Source organism: Suncus etruscus, chromosome 17, assembly GCF_024139225.1.
Source record: "Suncus etruscus isolate mSunEtr1 chromosome 17, mSunEtr1.pri.cur, whole genome shotgun sequence".
Classification (NCBI taxonomy): domain Eukaryota; kingdom Metazoa; phylum Chordata; class Mammalia; order Eulipotyphla; family Soricidae; genus Suncus; species Suncus etruscus.
Genome location: NC_064864.1, coordinates 36,193,651 through 36,216,911, shown reverse-complemented (window position 1 = coordinate 36,216,911; position 23,261 = coordinate 36,193,651). Strand labels below are relative to the sequence as shown.

The window sequence follows — 23,261 nt, the reverse complement described above, 5'->3', positions numbered from 1 at the left end:
ACGGACCGCGGTTCGATCCCCCGGCGTCCCATATGGTCCCCATATGTTGCCAGGAGCAACTTCTGAGCGCATAGCCAGGAGTAACCCCTGAGCGTCACAGGGTGTGGCCCAAAAACCAAAAAAAAAAAAAAAAAAAACTACACAAATGTCCACCAACTCATAAACAAGTAACCCAGATGTGCTTATTCATATAGAATTATCCACATGCATAAATCTAATATCTGAAAATTAAAAATTAAACAAGTTATACAACAATATAAATGAAGGAGCCAATGGAAGGGAACCATAAAAAAAAAAATACTGGGGCCGCAGAGATAGCACAGTGGTAAGGCCTTTGCCTTAGACACAGAAGGACAGTGGTTCGAATCCCGGCATCCCATATGGTCCCCTGAGCCTGCCAGGAGCAATTTCTGAGCGTAGATTTTTTTTAAAACAGGGTTGGGGAGTCCAGGAGGGGTTTGAACTCCTACTTACATGACTAAGAAAGAAGCAAATGAGAATGAAAGGCGGGAGTAAGAAAAGCGGGAAGAGAAGTATTTAGGATTTCCAATAGCCTCTGCAATTATATTTTGCCATGTTCTATGCATTGCTCATCAACCTCCCTGCCATACACAAAGTACTCTTATTTGTACTTTACATGTCAAAAAATTAAAAATTAAACCGGGGCTGGAGTGGTGGTGCAAGCGGTAATGCATCTGTCTTGCTCATGCTAGCCTAGGACCAACCATGGTTCGATCCCCCAGCATCCCATATGGTACCCAAAGCCAGGAGCGATTTCTGAGCACATAGCCAGGAGTAACCCTGAGTGTCACCAGGTGTGGCCCAAAAAACAAAAGTAAATAAATAAAGCCATCTAATTTGTTTCTTATCCTAGAGGCACACTTCTAACAAGCCCAGTGATTGAAGTAAAAATATAGTATGTGCTTAAGAAAGGAACCTAGATAGCTAGGATTATGAATAGTAATCCTCCAAAGTAGAAAGATTTCATTTTAAAATGGCATAAAACAGGGTGCAATAAATATGATATAACTCAAAGGTAGAACTTCCAGTCTTTTATCCCTCTAATCTGTTAATGCTCAGAGCTTACTCCTTATTCTATACTCAAGGATCATTCAGGGAAGTAGGTGGGGACTCAAGGGACCATATGGGATGGTGGGAATTGAACCTAGGTCATGTGCAATGCAATCACCCTATCCAAGCACCCCAGCCTTATAACATATGTTCTATACCTGTTAAATTCTAGGTTTAATCAAAAATTATGACAACTAGTTTTTCATATATTTCAATCATCATCCATTAAGTATTCATCCACATGAAAATTGCTAACCTTTTTTGCTAGCTTTTTAGCCATAAGCTAGACCACTAACAACTATATTAACAACTTACTTATTAGGCTCAAAGTTGTACACAAACAAAAGATTTCTATACACTGTCAAATCCCTCAAACAATTACACTTAATTAAAAATTGCAAAATATACTATCTGAGACAATAGAAAAAAGGTAAACAGTAACATCAAATATTTGGAGAAAAATTTGAAGTTAGATACCACAACATTATAACTAAAATAAATTCTATCTTTACTTTTATGATCCTATCCAAAGTTCTGAAACTCTTTTACACTAAAAGAAGTGCTTACTTTAGATAAGAGATTATTTAATTCATGTGGATGAAGCTTCACCACTTCTCCAAGTTGCTGTGCAGCAGCTTTTCTTGTAACTGGAGTAGTGCCAGTATCCAGCAAGATAAAGAGACGGTCAAGCCTACAATAACAAAGAGATAATGATTATTCTAAACATATTTCCACATATGTATAAGTTTGAGTCAGTAAATGGGTTGAGTATCTATAAACAAAGGCTTATGTGAGGCTTGCAGGAGAAATATACTCTCCACACTCCAGGAACTTGCTTCAAGAGGCTAAGGTAAGTAAGATAAACACACAAATAATTAAAGGGTACAATAAGATATGACATTAAAAAGGGACAAAGTGGTGCTTTGAAAAGTAGGAATGAAAAAAGCAAATACTATATCCCCAATGTGTAATGGGAAGAGAGATTTTAAAGCAGGAAATATCTTATTAAGAGCTTGATGGTAGACAAAGATTTCAATACTAGTGAAGATGAGACAATGAAAAGGAAAAAGGTTGGAAAACAGACTTAACACAGTCGTAAGAAAAGGGAGCTCTGGTTCCACAACAAAGGGTGTAGTCCCAGTGAGCGGTGAACAAATGGTGAACAGCACAACCAAAATAAATGCTCCCACTTGTAGAAGAAACAGTAACAGATGGCTGCAGTGATAGTACTATGGGTAGGGCACTTGCTTTGGCAGATGTGATCCCTGAGATCACAAGCACAGAGCATCCCCAGATATGGCAGCCCCCAAAAAATAGTAGCAAAGGAAAAATGGGGAGAAAACGTTTTCTTTAGGGAAAATGAATAACATAAATTTAATTTCAGGTATACTTTTTAAAAGTAGGAGAAGCTGGGCCCGGAGAGAGAGCACAGCGGCGTTTGCCTTGCAAGCAGCCGATCCAGGACCAAAGGTGGTTGGTTTGAATCCCGGTGTCCCATATGGTCCCCCGTGCCTGTAGGAGCTATTTCTGAGCAGACAGCCAGGAGTAACCCCTGAGCACTGCCGGATGTGGCCCAAAAAAAAAAAAAAAAAAAGTAGGAGAGGCTAGAAAGACAGAACAGCTGCCTTTAATGCCTTTAATGCAGCTGACATGGATTTAATCCCCAGCACTACATATGGTGTCCTGAGACTACCCAGGAATGACCCCTAAGCACAGAGTCAGGAGTCATGCCCCCACTGCAATCCTACCAGCTGGCCTCTAATTTCATGCTATACACCAATGACCCTCCCCAACCTTGCATAATTTTTTCACTTGTGGGACCACTGGAATATCCTAGGAGTTAATGGAGGGGCTACCACCCTAGTGACCTGCGTAAGGGAAGCGAGGGGAGGAAAGAGGGAGGGAGAGGAGGAGAGAGGAGAGAGAGAGGGAGAGGGGAAGAGAGAAAGGGAAGAAGGAAGGGAGGGGAAAGGGAGGGGGGAAGAAGGAAGGGAGAAAAGAAGAAAGGGAGGAAAGAAGGGTAGAAGGAAGGGTGGGAAGAAAGGGAGGGAGGGAGGGAGGGAGAAAAGAAGGGAGGAAAGGAAGGAGGGAGGGAGAGAGGGAAGACTGATTTTCAAAACTCCCCAAATTACCAATCTCTATTTCTTTTGTTTTGTTTTGGGGGCATGCCCAGCTGGTGCTCAGGGCTCTACTATCATGGATCAGTCCTGGTGTGCTTTGGGGAACTTATGTGATACCAAGGACAGAACCTGGATGAGCCACATGCAAGCACCTACCCACCATATTATTTCTATTTCTTAAAAAGGAGAGGATTGAAGAGAGAGAATACAGCAGATAAGGAGCTTGCCTTGACCAATCCTGGGTTTGATTCTTAGCATTTAAGTTATGGTCCCCTCAAGCACTACCAGGAGTTTGAGAACCCAGGCTATGCCAGGATTGAACTACCAAGCACAGAGCTAAGAAGTAAGCACAGCTGATGTGGCCCAAAAACACAAGGAATATACTGCTTTAAAGAGCATGTCCCTAGGCTGAGAATACACAACATTTCAAATTCTCTTCCTCTAAAGATTGGTCTTTACACTTGCCGTATTTCAGATGAAAAGACCTTGCACTTTTTGAAAACTTAGATGTTGCCTCACTCTTCCCATAATTTTTTTAGGTAGTGATGGTGGTAGTGGTGGTTTTGCTTACTGAGGGCTGATTCCTGGCTCTGCACTCTGAGGATCATCACCACAGGGTGCTAGGGATCAAACTCCCATGTCATACCCTATGCAAGTAAAGTATCTTATCTGCTGTATCACTTTGGCCCTTGATAAAATCTTTTCCCATTCAATTGTCCTTTCTCTAATATTTTAAATCTCTGCTTTATTAATTAATTAATCTGTTTCCCCTCCCCTTTTTTAATTGTTTGTTACTTTGGGGCTACCTATAGGTAGCAGTACTCAGGGTTTACACCTGGCTCAGCGCTCACAGATCTCTCCTGGCAGGGTTCAGGAGACCATATATAAGGTTAAAACCCTCGACACCCACTGCAATTATCTCTCTGGCATCCATTTCCTCTTTTAAAACAATTTCATTAAATTACTACATGACCAATAACGACTACTTCTGAAATATATATGGAATCTCAATCATTTCGGTATTTATGGTTCATTTCATGTCCTCAATTTCTCGCATGCTGCTTATGTTTATGCTCCTGATTAGACTTTCCTTCTACTGTATTTTGCACATATTCAACTTGTTAATTGACTGACATTTACAGCATTAAAATGAAGAGATAATGAGGAATCAAGAAGGTAACTCAAGGGGCTGGTGCAGTGGCGCAAAGGGTAAGGCATCTGCCTTGCCCGTGCTAGCCTAGGACAGAGTGCGGTTTGATCCCCCAGTAATCCATATAGACCCCCAAACCAGGAGCAATTTCTTTTCTTCTTTTTTTTTTTGGTTTTTCAGCCACACCCGTTTGATGCTCAGGGGTTACTCCTGGCTAAGTGCTCAGGAATTGCTCCTGGCTTGGGGGAACCATATGGGACCCCGGGGAATCGAACCACGGTCCTGATCCTTGGCTAGCGCTTACAAGGCAGACACCTCACCTCTAGCACCACCTCACCGGCCCCAGGAGCAATTTCTGAGCGCATAGCCAGGAGTAATCCCCGAGCATCACCAGGTGTGGCCCAAAAAACAAAATAAAAAGTGACTCAAAAGGCTGGAGCCATGCAGGAGTCCTAAGTTGAGTACTAACACTACACAGTGTCCCAAGCACTGCTGGGTATGTGACCCCTCTCTAAGAAAATTTGAGATAATGGGATTTGTTGACACACACTTTTTCCTTCTTCTCTCTTTCGCTCCCCTCCTCCTTTCTCTAATCTCCCCCACCACTTCTCTTTTTCATTACTCATCTTTAGTTTATCAATCTAAGATTTCTAATAACTGCTCTTTAAAGACTTCTTAAAAAAAGGAAAAAGCACATGAAAGTTTAGACATATGCTGGCAGCAATCTAAGTTTGTTAGAATTATAATAATCAAAAAATGTATGCTTTTGGGCCCGGAGAGATAGCACAGTGGTGTTTGCCTTGCAAGCAGCCGATCCAGGACCAAAGGTGGTTGGTTCGAATCCCGGTGTCCCATATGGTCCCCCATGCTGCCAGGAGCTATTTCTGAGCAGACAGCCAGGAGTAATCCCTGAGCACCGCTGGGTGTGGCCCAAAAACCAAAAAAAAAAAAAAAAATGTATGCTTTTATGTTAAGAAGAGTTGAGGAGATAATACAGCAAATAGTGTTTGCCTTCCATGCACCCAGCCAAAGATAAACCCCTAGCACGACATATGGTCCCAAAAGCAACTTCAGAAGTGATTCCTAAGCACAAAGGCAAGAGTAAACCCTGAGAAGTGCTGGGTGTGGCCCCAAAGCCATAAAATAAAAACTGTTGAAGATCAAGACATACTAAAAAATTTACTTTCATTTATTTTAAGTGGGGAAGAATGGGTTTGCACCACATACAAAGCTCAAGTTATTCATGATTCTGTCAAAATCGACCTCTATTCTGGGCCAGAGATATAGCACAGCCATGCTTTTGCCTTGCATGTGGACGACTTGGGAAGGACCTGAGTTCAATTCTTGACATCCCATATGGTCCCCTGAGCCTGCCAGGAGCAATTTATGAGCACAAAGCCAGGAGTAACTCCTGAGAACTGCGGGGTGTGGCCCCCCAAAAAATCTATTCAAGCCAGCATCAAATACAGTCATACACAAAGCAAGTGCCAGATATCTGGTACTTTCTCTTGATCCAGAATGTTATTTTTGAGAGTGATCAATTAAGTCTTTCCATTTTGTTATACAATTTCACTCTAAGCAAAAATACAGTAAAATAGGGGCTGGAGAGATAGCATGGAGGTAAGGCCTTTGCCTTTCATGCTGAAGGTTATTGGTTTGGATCCCGGCATCCCATATGGACCCCTGAGCCTGCCAGGAGCGATTTCTGAACATAGAGCCAGGAGCACTGCCGGGTGTGACCCAAAAACAAAAACAAAAACCAACAAATACAGTAAAATAAACCATTTCAAATTTTTACTTTTCTGTGTACTTAAGGAGTTTACAGTAAAATTATAGTATAAATATAAGCCTTGAAGAAATTCTCTACAGGGGCCAGAAAGATAGCATGCAGGTAGGGCGTTTTCCTTGCATGCAGAAGGATGGTGGTTCGAATCCCAGCATCCCATATGGTCCCCCGAGCCTGCCAGGAGCGATTTCTGAGCATAGAGCCTGAGCACTGCCAGATGTGACCCAAAAACAAACCAAAATTCTCTACACTGATATTTCAAAATACAAGCCTTTATTTTTAGTTCATATTGTAATTTGAAGCCATGTTGAAGTTATTATGTTCATTAATATATTTTAGATATTACATAAAACACATAAAATCAATATAAAGTTATACATCATACCAAAGCCAAGTGCATACAATCTAACTGCATGTAGCAATTCTCCTATTCCCACCCTAGAAGATCCTTGAATATCCACTATTTTTGTTTTTTGTTCTCTGCTATCTCTCATTTAGAGAAAGTATTCAGCCAGTCAACAATTATTTAAATGGATGCACAAACAACTACAGATGTACAAGCAGTATTTGTAACAAGCACAATCAAGTTACTTCACAAATTTTTTCTATGGGGCCGGAGCAGTGGCACAGCGGTAGGGTGTTTGCCTTGCATGTGGCTGACCCTGGACAGACCTAGGTTCGATCCCCAGTGTCCCATATGGTCTCCCAAGCCAGGAGCGATTTCTGAGCACAGACCTAGGAGTAACCCCTGAGTGTCACCAGGTGTGGACCAAAAACAAAAACAAATTTTTTTCTAGCCTTTTTATTTCTTCTTTGGGGAGGAGGGCTTAACTTGCTCAGGGTTAACTGCACTCAGAGATCAGTCCTGCTAGGTCAGGGAGTGAACCCAAGCAGATCTCCGACAAGGCAACATCCTTACCCTGTGTACTACCCCACCTGTTCCTTTTCTAACCTTTTTCTAACACCAGATTCAATAACCTATAGCAGAAAGCTTCCTGTAAAACTCTTATCTAGATAAAAAAATATTTTGGCAGGAATCTCATTTAAAATTCTACAGTTGAGGGGCTGGAGAGATAGCATGGAGGTAAGGCGCTTGCCTTTCATGCAGAAGGTCATCGGTTCGAATCCCAGCGTCCCATATGGTCCCCCGTGCCTGCCAGGAGCAATTTCTGAGCATGGAGCCAGGAATAACCCCTGAGCACTGCTGGGTGTGACCCAAAAACCGCAAAAAAAAAAAAAAAAAAAAAATTCTACAGTTGAAAGTGTGTATATTTGAGCTTGAAAAAGTTACTAAGATATTGTTAGCATTTTAGCTGGATGTAGGGTGGATGTCCTAGAACCTCAAAGGCGAATCTATGGCATACGGGCCAGCGGTGGCACGAGAAGCAGCTGGCACTTGCAGCTGGCACTCAGGAAGGGGTCCGCAATTAAGATATGCGGCACGGCGGGAGGCGAGTGTGCCGGTGTCTGCTTTGCAGCTCACTTGGCAACAGGGCCGAACTGGCCTTTGGGAGGACTGGGCATTGTGCAGCAGTTTGGGCACTCGGGCTCAAAAAAGGTTAACCATCACTGTCCTAGAACATTCCCCAACACAAAGACATGTCCTTATTTGGAAGAACATATGTCTTGAAACACATTTCTCTGAAGTATCAACAGAATGGAGTCAGAATGAACAAGAGTACAGTTCTGCTAACATATAGCACTTCGTTTCTTCTGAGGAAAAAAAGCCCACAGAATATAGATATTAGAGGTTGACTGCAGAAGCTGAAAACACAGGACACTTAGCTTACACAGGGCCATCTCTGGTTTGATCCACAGAACACCAGATGGCCCCCAGCGCCTGTCAGGAATAATCCCTGAGCACAGAACTCAAATTAAGGTCTTTCCATCGCTGGGTGTAGCCCTCCCCAAAAAAGCTGACTACGTGTCATAAATTATCAGTCTTAAATTCTACAGCAAGTAGAAGTAGCCTTATAAACCTAGTAAAGTCATCTAAAAAACTTAATCACACAAAATGTAGGGTCATATAATATACAATCTGCACTATGAAAAAAAAAACATTGTTGTGTGGACAACCCCTCCCTTCCAAAGACACTTCTATAATTATACTATATTAAATTATTTGGGGGATACCACACCCAACGGTGCTCAGGGGTTATGCCTGGCTCTGTGCTCAGAAATCACTCCAGGCAGGTTAGGAAGGACCATATGAGATGCCGGGAATTGACCCTACTCGGCTGCATGCAAAGCAAAGCCCCTAACCACTGTCCTATCGCTTCTGCCCCTATATTAAATTTTTTAAATAGTTGTGATAAAAAATTTTACCCTAAGTGCCAGGAATTGAACCTGGGCTGCACATTCAGGTCTATTGCTGAGCCAGATTCTAAACTCCTTTAATTGCTTTTAAAATTATAATTTGGGGGGTGGAGGGGGCAGAAGAGTGGCTCAGCAATAAGGCATTTGCCTTGCACGTGGCTGACCCAGAACAGACTGCGGTTCCATTCCTGGAGTCCCACATGGTCCCCCAAGCCAGGAGTGATTTCTGAGCACATAGCCAGGAATAACCCCTGAGCGTCACCGGGTGTGGCCCAAATCCCCCTCCAAAATTATAATTCTGGGGACCGAAGCAATAATATACAGTGGATAAGGTGCTTGTCTTGCATGTGGCCAACCTTGGTTTGCTCTCTAGAACCACATATGGCTCCAGAAACCCACCAGTGTTGATTCTTGAACAGAGAGCCAGAAATAAGCCCTGAGCAATAGCAGGTGTGGCCTAAAAGCCACAAGCCAATAAATTCATTCATATAATAAAGTTATAATTCTGGAAAACAAGAGAGTATAAGAGTTAAGACACTTGAGGCCAAAACAATAGCACAGTGGGTAGGGCTTTTGCCTTACACATGGACAACTTGGGCTTGATCCCAGGCATTCATATGGAATAGTTTCCAGAGCCTACCAGGAATAACTTCTGAGCCAGGAGCAAGGATTAACCAGAGGTGCTGGGTATGGCACCCCAAAAAAAAACAAAAACAAACCAAAAAATAGAGGTAATACACTTTTTTTTTTTTTTTTTTGGTTTTTGGGTCACACCCGGCAGCGCCCAGGGGTTACTCCTGGCTTCATGCTCAGAAATCGCTCCTGGCAGGCTCGGGGGACCATATGGGACGCCGGGATTCGAACCAATGACCTTCTGCATGAAAGGCAAACGCCTTACCCTCCATGCTATCTCTCCGGCCCCTAGAGGTAATACACTTTATAGAGTAATGGTACAGCAGGTAGGGTGTTCAACTTGCACACAGCTGACCCAGGTTCAATCCCTGACACCTACATGGTCCCCAAGCATTGGCAAGAGTAATTTCTGGGTACAGAGCAGGAGCAGCCCCTGAAAACCCAGGGTATTCCACACACACACCCCAAAAAAGAAAAAAGACAGACAAGTAGGAGTGAGGGTAGGGTGTTTGACTTACATGCAGCAGACCGTGGTGCAAGCCCCAGCATCCCATATGGTCCTCCTAGACTACCTGGAGGGTTTCTTGCATGCAGTCAGGAGTTATCCCTGAGCACTGTTGTATATGGCCTCAAAACAGCAACTAAGGGGCCGGGCGGTAGCGCTGGAGGTAAGGTGCCTGCCTTGCCTGCACTAGCCTAGGACGGACCGCGGTTCGATCACTCCCCCAAGAAGCCAGGAGCAACTTCTGAGTGCATAGCCAGGAGTAACCCCTGAGCGTCACAGGGTGTGGCCCAAAAACCAAAAAAAAAAAAAAAACCCAGCAACTAAATTGAAGATAAGTTTCATGCTTTAAAAGTTTATAAACAGAGCCAGAGATAGTATGGAGGTAAGGCGTTTGCCTTGCATGCAGAAGGACTGTGGTTCGAATCTTGGCATTCCAGATGGTCCCCCGAGCCTGCCAGGAGTGATTTCTGAGTGTAGAGCCAGGATTAACCCCTGACTGCTGCCGGGTGTGACCCAAAAAAAAACCCAAAAACAAACAAACAAAAGTTTATAAACAGCATGAGAAGAACAAGTAAACTCTAACAGAAATTGTGATAAAGACTATGAGGGGTACCATATTGGTACAAATAGCTCAGATGAAGTAAAATCAGAGAAGGCTTCTCGAACCAAATGACATATAGGCCTAAAACCAAAAACTATGGTTGGAATCAGCTGGACCTGAAGGGGGACAGGAAAGAAATATTCCAGGGATAAAGTAAAGACTAGAGGTGAGAATACAGATTGGAAGTGAAGGGGAACAGTGGAAGGTGATGTAGAGAGAAAAGGGGTATAGGAGTTTAGGGGGAGAGAAGGAGGAAGGGAGAGAGAGAGCGGGCAATTAAAATAAAGGGTAAGAGATAGGGAGGGAGAAGAAGTAGGGGAAGGGAAGATGAAGAGGAAAAAGAGTTAACATGGATGAAGTTGAAAAGGTGAAGTAGGGGGGCCAGAGAGATAGCAGCATTTGCCTTTCAAGCAGCTGACCTAGGACCTAAAGTGGTTGGTTCGAATCCCAGCGTCCCATATGGTCCCCTGAGCCTGCCAGGAGCTATTTCTGAGCAGATGGACAGGAGTGCCGCCGGGTGTGGCCCAAAAACCCAAAAAAGAAAAAAAGAAAAAAAAAAAAAAAGAAAAGGTGAAGTAGGGCGAGAGAGATAGTGTGGAGGTAGGGCATTTGCCTTGCATGCAGGTCGGTGGTTCAAATCCCAGCATCCCATATGGTCCCCCAAACCTGCCAGGAGCGATTTCTGAGTGTAGAGCCAGGAGGAACCCCTGAGCGCTGCCAGGTGTGACCCAAGAACAAAACAAAACAAAAAAAAAAAAAAAAGAGAGAGAAGGTGAAGTAGGAACAGCTCACAAAAGTATTTTTTAAAGGAATTTGTACTTGGGCCAAAGAGATAGCATGGAGGTAAGGCGTTGCCTTGGATGTAGAAGGACGGTGGTTCGAATCCCGGCATCCCATATGGTCCCCTGAGCCTGCCAGGAGCGATTTCTGAGTGCAAAGCCAGGAGTAACCCCTGAGTGCTGCTGGGTGTGACCCAAAAACCAAAAAAAAAAAAAAAAAAAAAAAAAAAAAAGGACTTGATCGTTTTAAGGTAGTAGGTTTTACAAAATCCACTGAGTTTTAAGCAGAACAATAATGCAAAATTTCTTATTAGCAAACTATAAGATTGAAATATAAAGTAAATTAGAAAGATTCAATGGAAGAAAGTAAAGAATGGCTGCTACTGCAGATGTCTTGGATTAGAGATGATAATATGAAAGTGGATTCTGGTGTGTGAAATGGGAAGAAAAAGAATTGGTTAGAGAAAGATTAGAAAAATAGAATTGATAGGATTGAGTCTGTTGACCACCAGGATAAGGAGGAAGGAGAGAAAAATTAAGTATTCCCAGATTTCTAATTTGGTAATTGAAGGAATGCAGGCACCAACTTATTTCCCTTCTGTTGGAAATACATGAGGTCCTAAATTTGAAAAAATATTTTCAACTATGCATTGAATATAAACACTATATAAACAATAAAAAACATTTGAAATTTAATCATTTTATCTTTATTTTTACCTTTTCTGCATAGTATATTAAAATGTGTCTGCATTCTACAGTATATGCCAATAGGCAAGATAATAATTCTAGTTATGAAAGATGTCTTAGGGAAAAATAAAAAAAAAAAGAGAGAGAGAGAGAAATGCCAATAACTTGCTTTGCATGTGTATGAGGCCCTGGGTTTGATCTGCACACCAAAAAGGTGCTGAGCACACAGAAGTCAGGTTGAAATTAACATTCACTATTTAATACAAATCCATAGATAAAAGTTAAGAACTGACCCAAGAACTGAACCCAAAACACAGTTTCTCAGAAGTGATTTCTTTGATCCTATCATATTAACTCTTCTGTAAAACCATGCCAAGCTATTTAAAAATGTTAATATTTAATACTTGTTTAGAAAATTAGCACTAATTGGGGCCGAGAGATAGCATGAAGGGAGGGTGTTTGCCTTGCATGCAGGACAGTGGTTCGAATCCCGGCATCCCATATGGTCCCCTGAGCCTGCCAGGTGCAATTTCTGAGTGTAGAGCCAGGAGGAACCCCTGAGCACTGCCAGGTGTGACCCCAAAACCAAAAAAAAAGAAAGAAAATTAGCACTAATCACGCTAGTCACTTGAAACATTCTCACCAATATTGAGGAGGGGGGATAGTCTAAAACAAGAAATTTCATGTTTCCTCCAATATTTTATTACATAAGGAAGAAAACTCAAATTCAGAAGCCAGAGCGAGCGATAGTACTGGGTGTAGGGCGTTTGCCTTGCATACTGCCGACCCGGGACAGAACCCGGGTTCCATCCCTGGCATCCAACATGGTCCTCCTGAGCCTGCCAGGGGTAATTTCTGAGTGCAAAGCCAGGAGTAACCCCTGAGCGCCGCTGGGTGTGGCCCCAAAACCAAACTAATACAAAACAAACTTCAAAATCATCTGACTAATGTGCTTGTAATATATATGTCTATATATATACATTTAGTGGCCGGATCAGTGGTGTAAGCGGTAGGGTGTTTGCCTTGCACACGCTGGCCTAGGATGGACAGCGGTTCGATGCCCCGGCGTCCCATAAGGTCCCCCGAATCAGGAGCGATTTCTGGGCGCATAGCCAGGAGTCACCCCTGAACGTCACCGGGTATGGTCCAAAAACCAAAAATAAATACATAAATAAATAAAAAGCATATGTATACATTTATAAGGGAAGCAACAAAGTATGAGACTTCTTTATGTGGTTGTAAAAACTGAAGCTGTTACCTGTAAATCTCTCAAAACCCTCTCGCAAATAAATCATAAACTAAAAACTCGCTCACACTGAATGGATTCCATGACCCTCTACAGTAAAAAATCACATACCCCACACTTTAGGTAGCTAGCTAGCAACTCCCTTCTCCCGACTCCCATGGGCTTCTTCTCTCACACATTATTTCATCAGTTATCTGGGGCTTCTGGGAGGGGTGGGTGATCCCTTGCCAAACAGATAAGGGGCAAAGCGTTCGACTCGTTTTGCAAAATAAATGAAGACGATCGGTTCTTCTGAACGACTAGTCTTGGCTTTAAAAAGCCCTGGGCGCAAGAAAACTAAAAAAACCTGCACGCTAGCGGTGCAGGCCGGCCAAGCTTTAGAGAGCTCCCAGGAGGGCCAGACCGTCCCCCTTACCCGGGCACGCGCCACGCCACCCCACCGCACCCCAACCCAACACCCAACACCCCGACACCCATCGCAGGACCAAGCACCGCCCTGGAAAGGGCAAGTTTCCTCCCACGGGCAGGCAGGCAGACCGCCGCCGTAGGCCGCTTGCCCACGCCGTTTCCGTCCCTTGTCACCTTTTTGTTTCTTGTGTCTGTAACTCCCCAACCCTTGAGATCACTTGGGATTCGTGGAAGCTCTTTCCCACCGTGGTGAGGGCTAAAAGAACCTGCTGCAGATAAAGAACGAAGACGCGGTGGCCCAGATTTGCTGGTAACGCTTAGGAAAGCAAGAGGAGAAGGCGAGGCCTCACTTTTGCACGTCCCGGGGAAGGAAAGAGAACGAACGCGTCTTCCCCAGGAGCAGAGCAAGAATTTCTTCTTCTTTTTTAGTTTTGGGGTCACACCCGGCAGCGCTCAGCGAGTTCCTCCTGGCCCTTGTACGCTCAGAAATCACTCCAGGCAGGCGCGGGGAGGAGAGGACCATCACATGGGGATGCGGGGATTCGACCCACCGTCCTCCTTCTGCAAGCCGGGCCATGCAAGGCCCTGCCTCCCGTGCCGTGCCGTGCCGTGCCATGCCATCTCATCTCTCCGGCCTAGGGAGAAAGCATCGCAAACCTGGCAGCCGGTCCTGATCAGCTAGCTTCCCTCCTGGGTGGAGGCTGCACCCTGGAAAATGGAGCGAGCGAGAAGGCAGAGAGAGGAGAGAGACTGCCGGGGCAGGGAGGGAAAGAGCCGCGGGGCTCAATTAGGGGGGCTCCGAGTCGAACCCCGAAAGCCTTTCCTTTCTGAGCGACGGAGCCGCCCGGGAGCCCCAAGCGCCAACGCCGCAGGACTTCACCTGGACACCGCCATGGCCCGGGTCTCCTTTCCGCGAGCTGCGGCCGCGCCGGTTGGCTTCCACACGGGGAGGCGGCGGCGGAGGCGTCCAGGCCCCGGCGGAGGCGCTCAGAGGGGAGCGGCCGCGGCGGCGCTGCGCTGGGACGGCCCGTCCCGCCACCGGGCCTGGGGCATCTGTCTCCGCCCGCCGCCTTCGCCGAGCTGCGTCCCCGCCCGGGCCGCGCGGAGCGAGGAAAGGGGTTGGGGTGCGGTGGGGTGGGGGTCCAACTGCGCGGCCGCGAGGGCGAGTGGCGGCTCCTCCGTCCCGACCCGACCCGACCCGCGCCGCTTCCAACCCGGGGCCCCCCAACCCCGCTCTCTGCTGACGCGGGCGGCGGCACGCCGGAAGTGGCGTCGGCGCGCCGGAAGTGACGTCAGCGCGCCGCCGGGCCGCGACGCGACGCGACGCGATTCCGGGAGCTAGCTGGAGTGCAGGCCCAGCTCGGTGGATGGATGCACCGGGATGGAGGGAGGGATGGATGAGGTGCTCCGACGGCATCTACAGGGGGGATCCTTGTGTGTGTGTGTGTGTGTGTGTGTGTGTGTGTGTGTGTGTGTGTGTGTGTGTGTGTCTGTGTGTCTGTGTGTGTCTGTGTGTGTCTGTGTGTCTGTGTGTGTGTGTGTGTTTTTAAAGCCATTAGAGATAGCATGTAGGTAAGGCGTTTGCCTTGCATGCACAAGACGGTGGTTCGAATCCCGGCATCCCATAGGGTCCCCCGAGCCTGCCAGGAGCGATTTCTGACCCTAGAGCCAGGAGAAAGCCCTGACTGAGCACTGCCGGATGTGATCCCAAACCCAAAATAAATAAATAAAACCAATAGAGCGAGCCAGAGTGTAGAAACGTCTCCTTTTTTGAAGCCAAGAAAGAAAGTCAACATTCTCATTCAGATGCTCTTTTTGTTTGTTTGTTTATTTTGGTTTGGTTTTGGTTTTTGGGTCACACCCGGCAGCGCTCAGGGGTTCCTCCTGGCTCTCTGCTCAGAAATCACTCATGGCAGGCTCAGGGGACCATATGGGATTTGAACCACCGTCCTTCTGCATGCAAGGCAAATGCCCTTCCTCCATGCTATCTCTCCAGCCCCAGGACCAGATACTATTAACGTTCAAAACTTGTTTCGTGGGCCCGGAGAGATAGCACAGCGGCGTTTGCCTTGCAAGCAGCCGATCCAGGACCAAAGGTGGTTGGTTCGAATCCCGGTGTCCCATATGGTCCCAGTGCCTGCCAGGAGCTATTTCTGAGCAGATAGCCAGGAGTAACCCCTGAGCATCGCCGGGTGTGGCCCAAAAACCAAAAAAAAAAAAAAAAACTTGTTTTGTTTTAGGGGCCACATCCGGCGGCGCTCAGGGGTTACTCCTGGCTCTACCCTCAGAAATCGCTCCTAGCAGGCTCAGGGGGACCTTATGGGATACCTGGGATCGAACTCGGGCCGGTAGCGTGCAATGTAGCCCGCGCTGCTATCTCCCTGGTTCCAAACTTTTGTTTTTTGTGGGCGGTGTAAAGAAGGCGCTTACCTTGCCACCTGCTGAACAGTCTTCGGTCCCTAGCACTCTCTAAGCCCCTCCAGGAATTATCTCAGAGCACATAGACAAGAGTAGGTTCTGAGGTTTGCCAGGTGTACCTCCCTCTCCCCGCAAAATAAACTGATAATAATTTCCCAAAATGCAAACTTGAACCAGAGTGATGGTCCAGCGGGGAAGGTGCTTCCATCCTTGTACCACTTACAGTCCGGAACACAAACCCATGTGATCTCACGTTTGTTTCTAATTATTACTGGAATTTCATGCCTTTATCTGACTGCATTTAAAAAAAGGATGCAAAGAACCAGCAGCTGCTCTAGTCCAGGTGGCTATCTCAGTGGGAAGGCTGCAATCAAGAAAACTCAGTCGTAGCACATTAGACACAGCTCAGATGCTTGCCACATTTGCCTGAGTTCTTGGTCCAACTATTTGGCAAGTTTGGTTCTCAGCAGGCTTCTGATACTTTCCTCAACGAAGTTTTTAACTCCCACGTGTTGTTTTTAATTGTTCAATCACTTGATTCATTAGGTTTTACCTTTCGAGGGCAGGACCTTATCACCTTAAAATTGATATTTTTGGTAGTTGTTGTGTATGTAAACATTTCACTGGGATTATTATGTTACTGACCCTAACCTGATGGGTGATTGTGCCCTACCCTAGGGTCTGACTTGGCATTCTGCTCCCATCCTAGGGTGGTACCTGATTCTGGGGGATAAAAGCAAGGGTCTGTGGAAGGCAGGGGGCTTTTTGGCTGGAACTGATGCTGAGGCTTTTGGCTTCAGTCTTGTCCTCCAAATAAACCTGATATTTTCACAAGCCTGACAGTCTTCTAGCCTTTTACCCACCGCTACGCCTCAGAACCGCCAGCTGAACAGGGTGGCAGACGGGGGGGGGGGGGGGGGGGACACGACTCATCCTCCATCCCTCCATCAGTCAACCCCATCAAGGGCTGACTTGCAACAGTACTCAAAGAAATGTTTAACTTTTCAATCGAGTGCATATTTTCATTTTTGCTTTGTTTTGTTTTGGGGCCATGCCCAGCAATGCTGTGCTCTCAGGAATTAACTCCTAGCTGTGCTCAGAAAACCAGATGGGATGCTGGAGATTGAACCTCACAAAAGCTATCAGGCTTTTCTTTCAAAGCTTTTTATTTCTCTCCTTATAAAACTAGACCAGTGGGGGCCCGGAGAGATAGCACAGCGGCGTTTGCCTTGCAAGCAGCCGATCCAGGACCAAAGGTGGTTGGTTCAAATCCCGGTGTCCCATATGGTCCCCCGTGCCTGCCAGGAGCTATTTTAGGGGCCGGGCGGTGGCGCTAAAGGTAAGGTGCCTGCCTTGCCTGCGCTAGCCTTGGTCGGACCGCGGTTCGATCCCCCGGTGTCCCATATGGTCCCCCAAGCCAGGAGCAACTTCTGAGCACATAGCCAGGAGTAACCCCTGAGCGTTACCGGGTGTGGCCCAAAAAACAAAAACAAAAAAACTAGATCAGTGGATTCTCATTACATGGAAAGACTGTCTCAATCCTAAATCTGGTTTTTCATCTATAAAATGAAACTTGTAAGACGTTATACAGAATGGTTATGGAAATGAAAGGCGAGTCATCAAGTAGATAACATGACATTACAAGAGCTTTGCAAACCATGTGGTATAAATGTAAAGGTAAAGAGACTTATCTTTAAGTACCTACTAGGTGTTTGGTATGTATTGTGCCTTATATAACTCACAGATCAACCATCCTAAAGTTTTAATCCTCAATCTTTTAACCATCTTTAGTCTTACAGGAGATAAAATTAAGCTCAGAAAAATTAGTTTGACCAAAATTGAAGCCAATAATAATTTGTTTGGGGGCCACACCCTGTAATGTCCCAAGAGGTTGCTTTTGGCTCTGCACTCAGAAATTACTCCTAATGGTTCTAGGAGGAATATATAGGACATTGGGGACCAAATCTGTGTTGATCACATGCAAGGTAAGCACCCTACCAGCTATACTATCTCTCCAACCTGCCAATTACTATTGTTTATTTAAATATTTACAGGATAAGGGACTGGCATAATGGCACTAGAGGTAAGGTGCCTGCCTTGCCTGCGCTAACCTAGGACGGACTGTGGTTCGATCCCCCGGCGTCCCATATGGTCCCCCAAGCCAGGAGTGATTTCTGAGCGCATAGCCAGGAGTAACTCCTGAGTGTCACCGGGTATGGCCCAAAAAACAAAAATAAATATTTACAGGACCATATAGATAGTATGGTGGATAAGGCTCTTGGATACAGCCGACCTGGGTTTGATCCCCACCATTGCATGAGTCCCAAGAGTCCCACAGGAGTGGTCCCTGAGTGCAGAGCTAGCAGTAAGCCCTGAGCACAGCTGACCCAAAAAAAAAACAAATATTTACTTATCACATTTTTTGGGTCATATGCTCAAATGTAAGTGTTTATAATATCAGGAAAAAATCTGATTAAGCTGATGCTTCAGTGTCTTCATATTTCATAGTTTCATCCCACCCGCCTTCTTGGTTTTCTCCAGCTAATTAAACTGGCAGACAGATTGATAGCATTGTTGGGCCAAAGAAAATAACAGGAGGTAAGGCACTTGCAGTTTTCGCAGCCAGGATCATTGTTTAAATCCCCCACACCACATATGATTTCCTGAGCATGTCCATGGTCTCAGCTCAGAACCAGGAATAGTTCCTGACCATATCTCACTATTGCCCAACACTGGGCCCCTCTGAGGGAAAAATGTGTTGTTAGAATAAGGAAAAGAAAAACAAGTGGGTTTAAGTGAAGTTATTTATGTCTGACTCCCAACTAGACCTAAATATCCCATGTAGTTTCACCCTCTTCAGAAGGTGTAATTGTCACAAAACCTGGACTTTCCTGATTAGCACTAAGCCAAGTAGTCTATATGTCCTGAATCTTTCTCTGAGAGCAAGAGATAATCTCTTGCTCATAAACCTGTCCTACTCTACTAGTTTTAGTTTGTTTGTTTTGGGTCTATAACTAGTGGGTTTTGGGAATTATTCCTGGCTCTGGAGTAATTATTCTTGGAGGTGCTCAGGAATCAAACCCAGATTGGCCATGTGCAAGGCAAGCTCCCTACTCTTCGTGTAATTGCTCTGTCCCCCTAACTCTTACTTCTTACTGTAAAAACACTTCAATATAATTTGGAAGACAGGTTATCTATATAATAAGAAACTTTTTGTAACTAATAAATCATAAAAATTAAACTGCATCCTTTGCATGTATAGGCACTGAATTTGATCCCAGGTGCCATGTCCCCCTCCCCATACATACACACTACTTCAAAACATTTTACATAATTATGAAGTCTTTGGGATTTTTTGTTTTCTTTTTTTGATTTCCGGGCCAAGCTCTGGTGTTCAGAACTTATTCCTTACAAGCACACTACTTGCTGCACTATCTCTACAGCTCAAGATTTATGATGTTTTAAAACTTTGGGACATTGGTGATGGGAATGTTGCACTGGTGAAGGGGGCTGTTCTTTACATGACTGAACCCCAACTACAATCATTTGTTATCAAGGTGTTTAAATAATGATATTAATAAGAAAAATCTTTCAAAGACCAGTAGGGCAATCTGACATCCTGAAGTTAATCTCAGGTGCCACAAATGTGTCATGATGATACTGACACTCCCATCACTGTGGCAGAATTACTTGGCATGGGAACATTTTTAAGTTTTTAATTAGGACCACAGAATACAAGGGTGATGGAGCTGGAGCTATAGCACAACAGTAGGGCTTTTGCCTTGCACATGGCTGACCTAGGATGGACCCAGATCGATTCCCAGCATTCCATATGTTCCCCCAAGCTTGCCAGGGGTGATTTCTGAGTGCTGCCAGGTTTGGCTCCAAAACTAAAAATAAATAAATTTAAAAATGTTAAAAAAGAGTACAGGAGTGAAGATGCTTTCCTTGGATGCAGTTGTACCCAGTTCAAATCTCTGGCACCACATATGGTTCGCCAAACATTTCCAGGAGTAATCCCTCAGCTCAGAGGGAAAAGTAAATTCTGAGCACTGTTGTGTATGGCCCCTCCACTCCAAAATAAAAAATGTTTTTAGATTGGGCTGAGCTCAGGTTAAGGTAGAAGCCAGGTTTAACCACTAGCACAGCCTGCTCCCCTCATCACTGCTAGGAGCAACCCTCAGAGCACTATTGAGTGTGGTCCAAACCCTATCACCCCAACCCAAAATTTAAAAAGCTGAGCACACGCTTCGCATGTAGAGATCTGAGTTCAATTGCTAGAATCTCCTGGTCCCTGAGTGCTCAAGAATGACCCTGAGCACTGAGATAGAAGTAACCTCTGAGTATGAGCCAAAAACTAAATAAGAAATTTTAAATGGACAAAAATAGTTCAAATAATAGGTGAGGATAATAGCTCAAAGCACACATGTTTTGCATGCAGGAAGCCAGGGTTTGCTCCCTGTGACCACCTGGTCCCTTGAGCAACCCAGAGAAAGGTGTTATGAGCAGCCTCTGAGCAGGTGCTCAGCACCACTAACCACTACAGAAATGTAAATCAGACACTGAAGTTAGATACCATCTCATGTTTGTTAGGGTGACTTAGAAGAACAAAAGTAGGCAAGCAAACAAGCAAAGAAAAAGTACCAAGTGCTCTCCAGAAGAAGATAATAGTCACCAATACTTCAGGTAGTTTGGTCTGGAATGATTCCTCTGTGACCTTCTCAGAAAGGAGGGGAGCAGAGTCCCCTTTCTACATGAACTATAGCTGCCCAACATACCCCTTACACCCTCCAACAGAAACAGCCCAGCTCTACGACTTAATCTTAACAGATTTCCAAGTCACCTAATTGGTTTTAGATCTATAACTCCTGTACCACATGACCACATGCAGCTACAACACCTGAATATCTTATGTCAGCCCAGTAGTAATAGGAAATCTGATGGCAGTTACAGAGTAATCTACCTACCTCAGTGAATCTAACCAGTAGTACAGAAGGCTCAACTTAGCTTAGATCTGGACTTTAGTAATACCATGTAGGGATATCACAATCATCTCAAATTGTTCTTAAGATTTGATAGTTCAAGTTGCCTTTGTGTTGGTTATAACAAGCACTATGAAGTAAATGTGTTTTTGCCTGCATGAAGGCAGACTATGGTGGTGAGTGGGTGACTGGATCTCACTGTCACTTTCAAAATTAGTTATGTCTTCATCGTAATTCTGGCAGCGCTTTAAATAATACTCTAAGCATTGCCAGGATTACTTCAGTCTAATGTCACAAGATGTTGACAAATTTTTTTTGAAAAATGATTACATTAAGATCAGCACACGTTGGGGCCAGAGACATAGACATAGACAGCAGTAGGGCGTTCGTCTTGCAAGCAGCCACTCCAGGACAGATGGTGGTTCGAAAACCAGCATCCCATATGGTCCCCCGTGCCTGCCAGGAGAGATTTCTGAGCCCAGAGCCAGGAATAACCCCTGAGTGCCGCCAGGTGTGACACCTCCCCCCAAAAAAGATCAGCATATGAGAACAATAAGTAATGCTAGAGCAAAGTTTCAAAATAGGGGTAACAAGTTGGTGTTTTACACAAAGAATATGATTCTCTGGGTAACAAATATTCATCTGTGTACCTCTAATTAGTATGATTAAGTCATTAACTGATTTTGAAAGTGACAGTGAGATACAGAGCTGAAATATATAGAACACTGATCATAAAGTCTGAGAACTGTGACATCTCTATTCTCTCACCTCCACAAAGGGCAGCTGGCAGAGTGATGCATATTAAATAATCTATGACACCAATAGCAACAATTTCCTTTCTTAGATTAATAAACACTACCGTAAGTTTTTTGTGTTCTAAAAGAAATTTAAATACATTCTTCTGGGGTCAGAGCAACAGAAAGGGCATTGCCTTGTACATGTACAACCAAGTTCAATCCCTGGTCCCCTGAGCTTACCCGGAATGATTTCTGTGCTCAGAGACAAGATTAAATCTTTTTCTTTTTCTTTTTTTTCTTTGGTTTTTGGGCCACACCCGGCGGTGCTCAGGGGATACTCCTGGCTGTCTGCTCAGAAATAGATCCTGGCAGGCACGGGGGACTATATGGGACACCGGGATTCGAACCAACCACCTTTGGTCCTGAATCGGCTGCTTGCAAAGCAAACGCCGCTGTGCTATCTCTCCGGGCCCCAGATTAAATCTTAAGTACAAGAACAAGAACAATCATTGCTGGTATGGATGCAGGGGAAAAGGGATTTTTATTCACTACTGTTAGCGGGAATGTCTAGGCTTTTTGGAACACAATATGATTTTCCTTTTTTTTTAATTCCATAAAATCTTTATTTAAGCACCATGACTAGAAGCATGATTGTAGTTGGGTTTAAGTCATAAATAAAACTCTCCCCTTCACCAATGCAACATTCCCACCATCAATGCCCCCACCCCCCCACCTGTATCCAAGACAGGCATTCTACTTCTCTCACTCATTAACATTGTCATGCTAGTTGGTAGTGTAGTTATTTCTCTAACTGTACTCACCACTCTCTGTGGTGAGCTTCATATTGTGAGCCGGTCCTTCTGGCCCTCATCTCTATTGGTCTCTGCATTATTACAATAATACCTTTTTTTCTTTTCTTTTCTTTTTTTGTTTTTTGTTTGTTTTTTTGGGGGGCGGGGTCACACCCGGCAGCGCTCAGGGTAATTACTCCTGGTTCTATGCTCAGAAATCACTCCTGGTAGGCTCAGGGGACCATACGGGATGCCGGGGTTCAAATCACCGTCCTTCTGCATGCAAGGTGAACGCCCTATCTCCATGCTATCTCTCCGGCCTATCTTTTATTTTTCTTAAAACCCAAAAATAAACGAGAATATTCTGTTTTATCTCTCTCCCTCTGACTTATTTCACTCAGTATAATAGATTCCATATACATCCATGTATAGGAAAATTTCATGACTTCAACTCTCCTGACAACTGCATAATATTCTATTGTGTAAGGGCATCTTGATTGTTTCCAGAGTCTGGCTATTGTAAATAGACTGCAGTGAATATAGGTGTGAGGAAGGGATTTTTGAATTGTAGCTTTGTGTTCCTAGAGTGGTATAGCTAGATCATATGGGAGCTCAATTTCCAATTTTTTGAGGAATCTCCATATTGTTTTCCATAAAGGCTGGACTAGACAGCATTCCCACCAGCAGTGAATAAGAATTCCTTTCTCGGGCCTGGAGAGATAGCACAGCGGCGTTTGCCTTGCAAGCAGCCGATCCATGACCAAAGGTGGTTGGTTCGAATCCCGGTGTCCCATATGGTCCCCCGTGCCTGCCAGGAGCTATTTCTGAGCAGACAGCCAGGAGTAACCCCTGAGCACTGCCGGGTGTGACCCAAAAACTAAAAAAAAAAAAAGAATTCCTTTCTCTCTACATCTCTGCCAGCACTGATTGTTCTTGTTCTTTGTGATGTGTGCCAGTCTCTGAAGCATGAGATGGTACCTCATAGTCATTTTGATTTGCATCTATCTCCCTGATGATTAATGATGTGGGGC

The 23,261-nt window shown here is 44.8% G+C and overlaps 1 protein-coding gene across 1 annotated transcript in view; it reads right to left on the bottom strand.

Annotated features, from left to right (window-relative positions):
* The window catches only part of BTAF1 (B-TFIID TATA-box binding protein associated factor 1), a 110,675-nt gene extending 96,479 nt beyond the window's left edge, over positions 1-14,196 (bottom strand). Inside the window, exons 1-2 of the mRNA XM_049790790.1 lie at positions 14,183-14,196; positions 1,639-1,762 (exon numbers count right to left, since the gene is read on the bottom strand). Of these exons, the coding sequence (XP_049646747.1) occupies positions 1,639-1,762; positions 14,183-14,196 (138 nt within the window). The remainder of the gene's footprint in view (positions 1-1,638; positions 1,763-14,182) is intronic.
* Between the last annotated feature and the right edge of the window lie 9,065 nt (positions 14,197-23,261).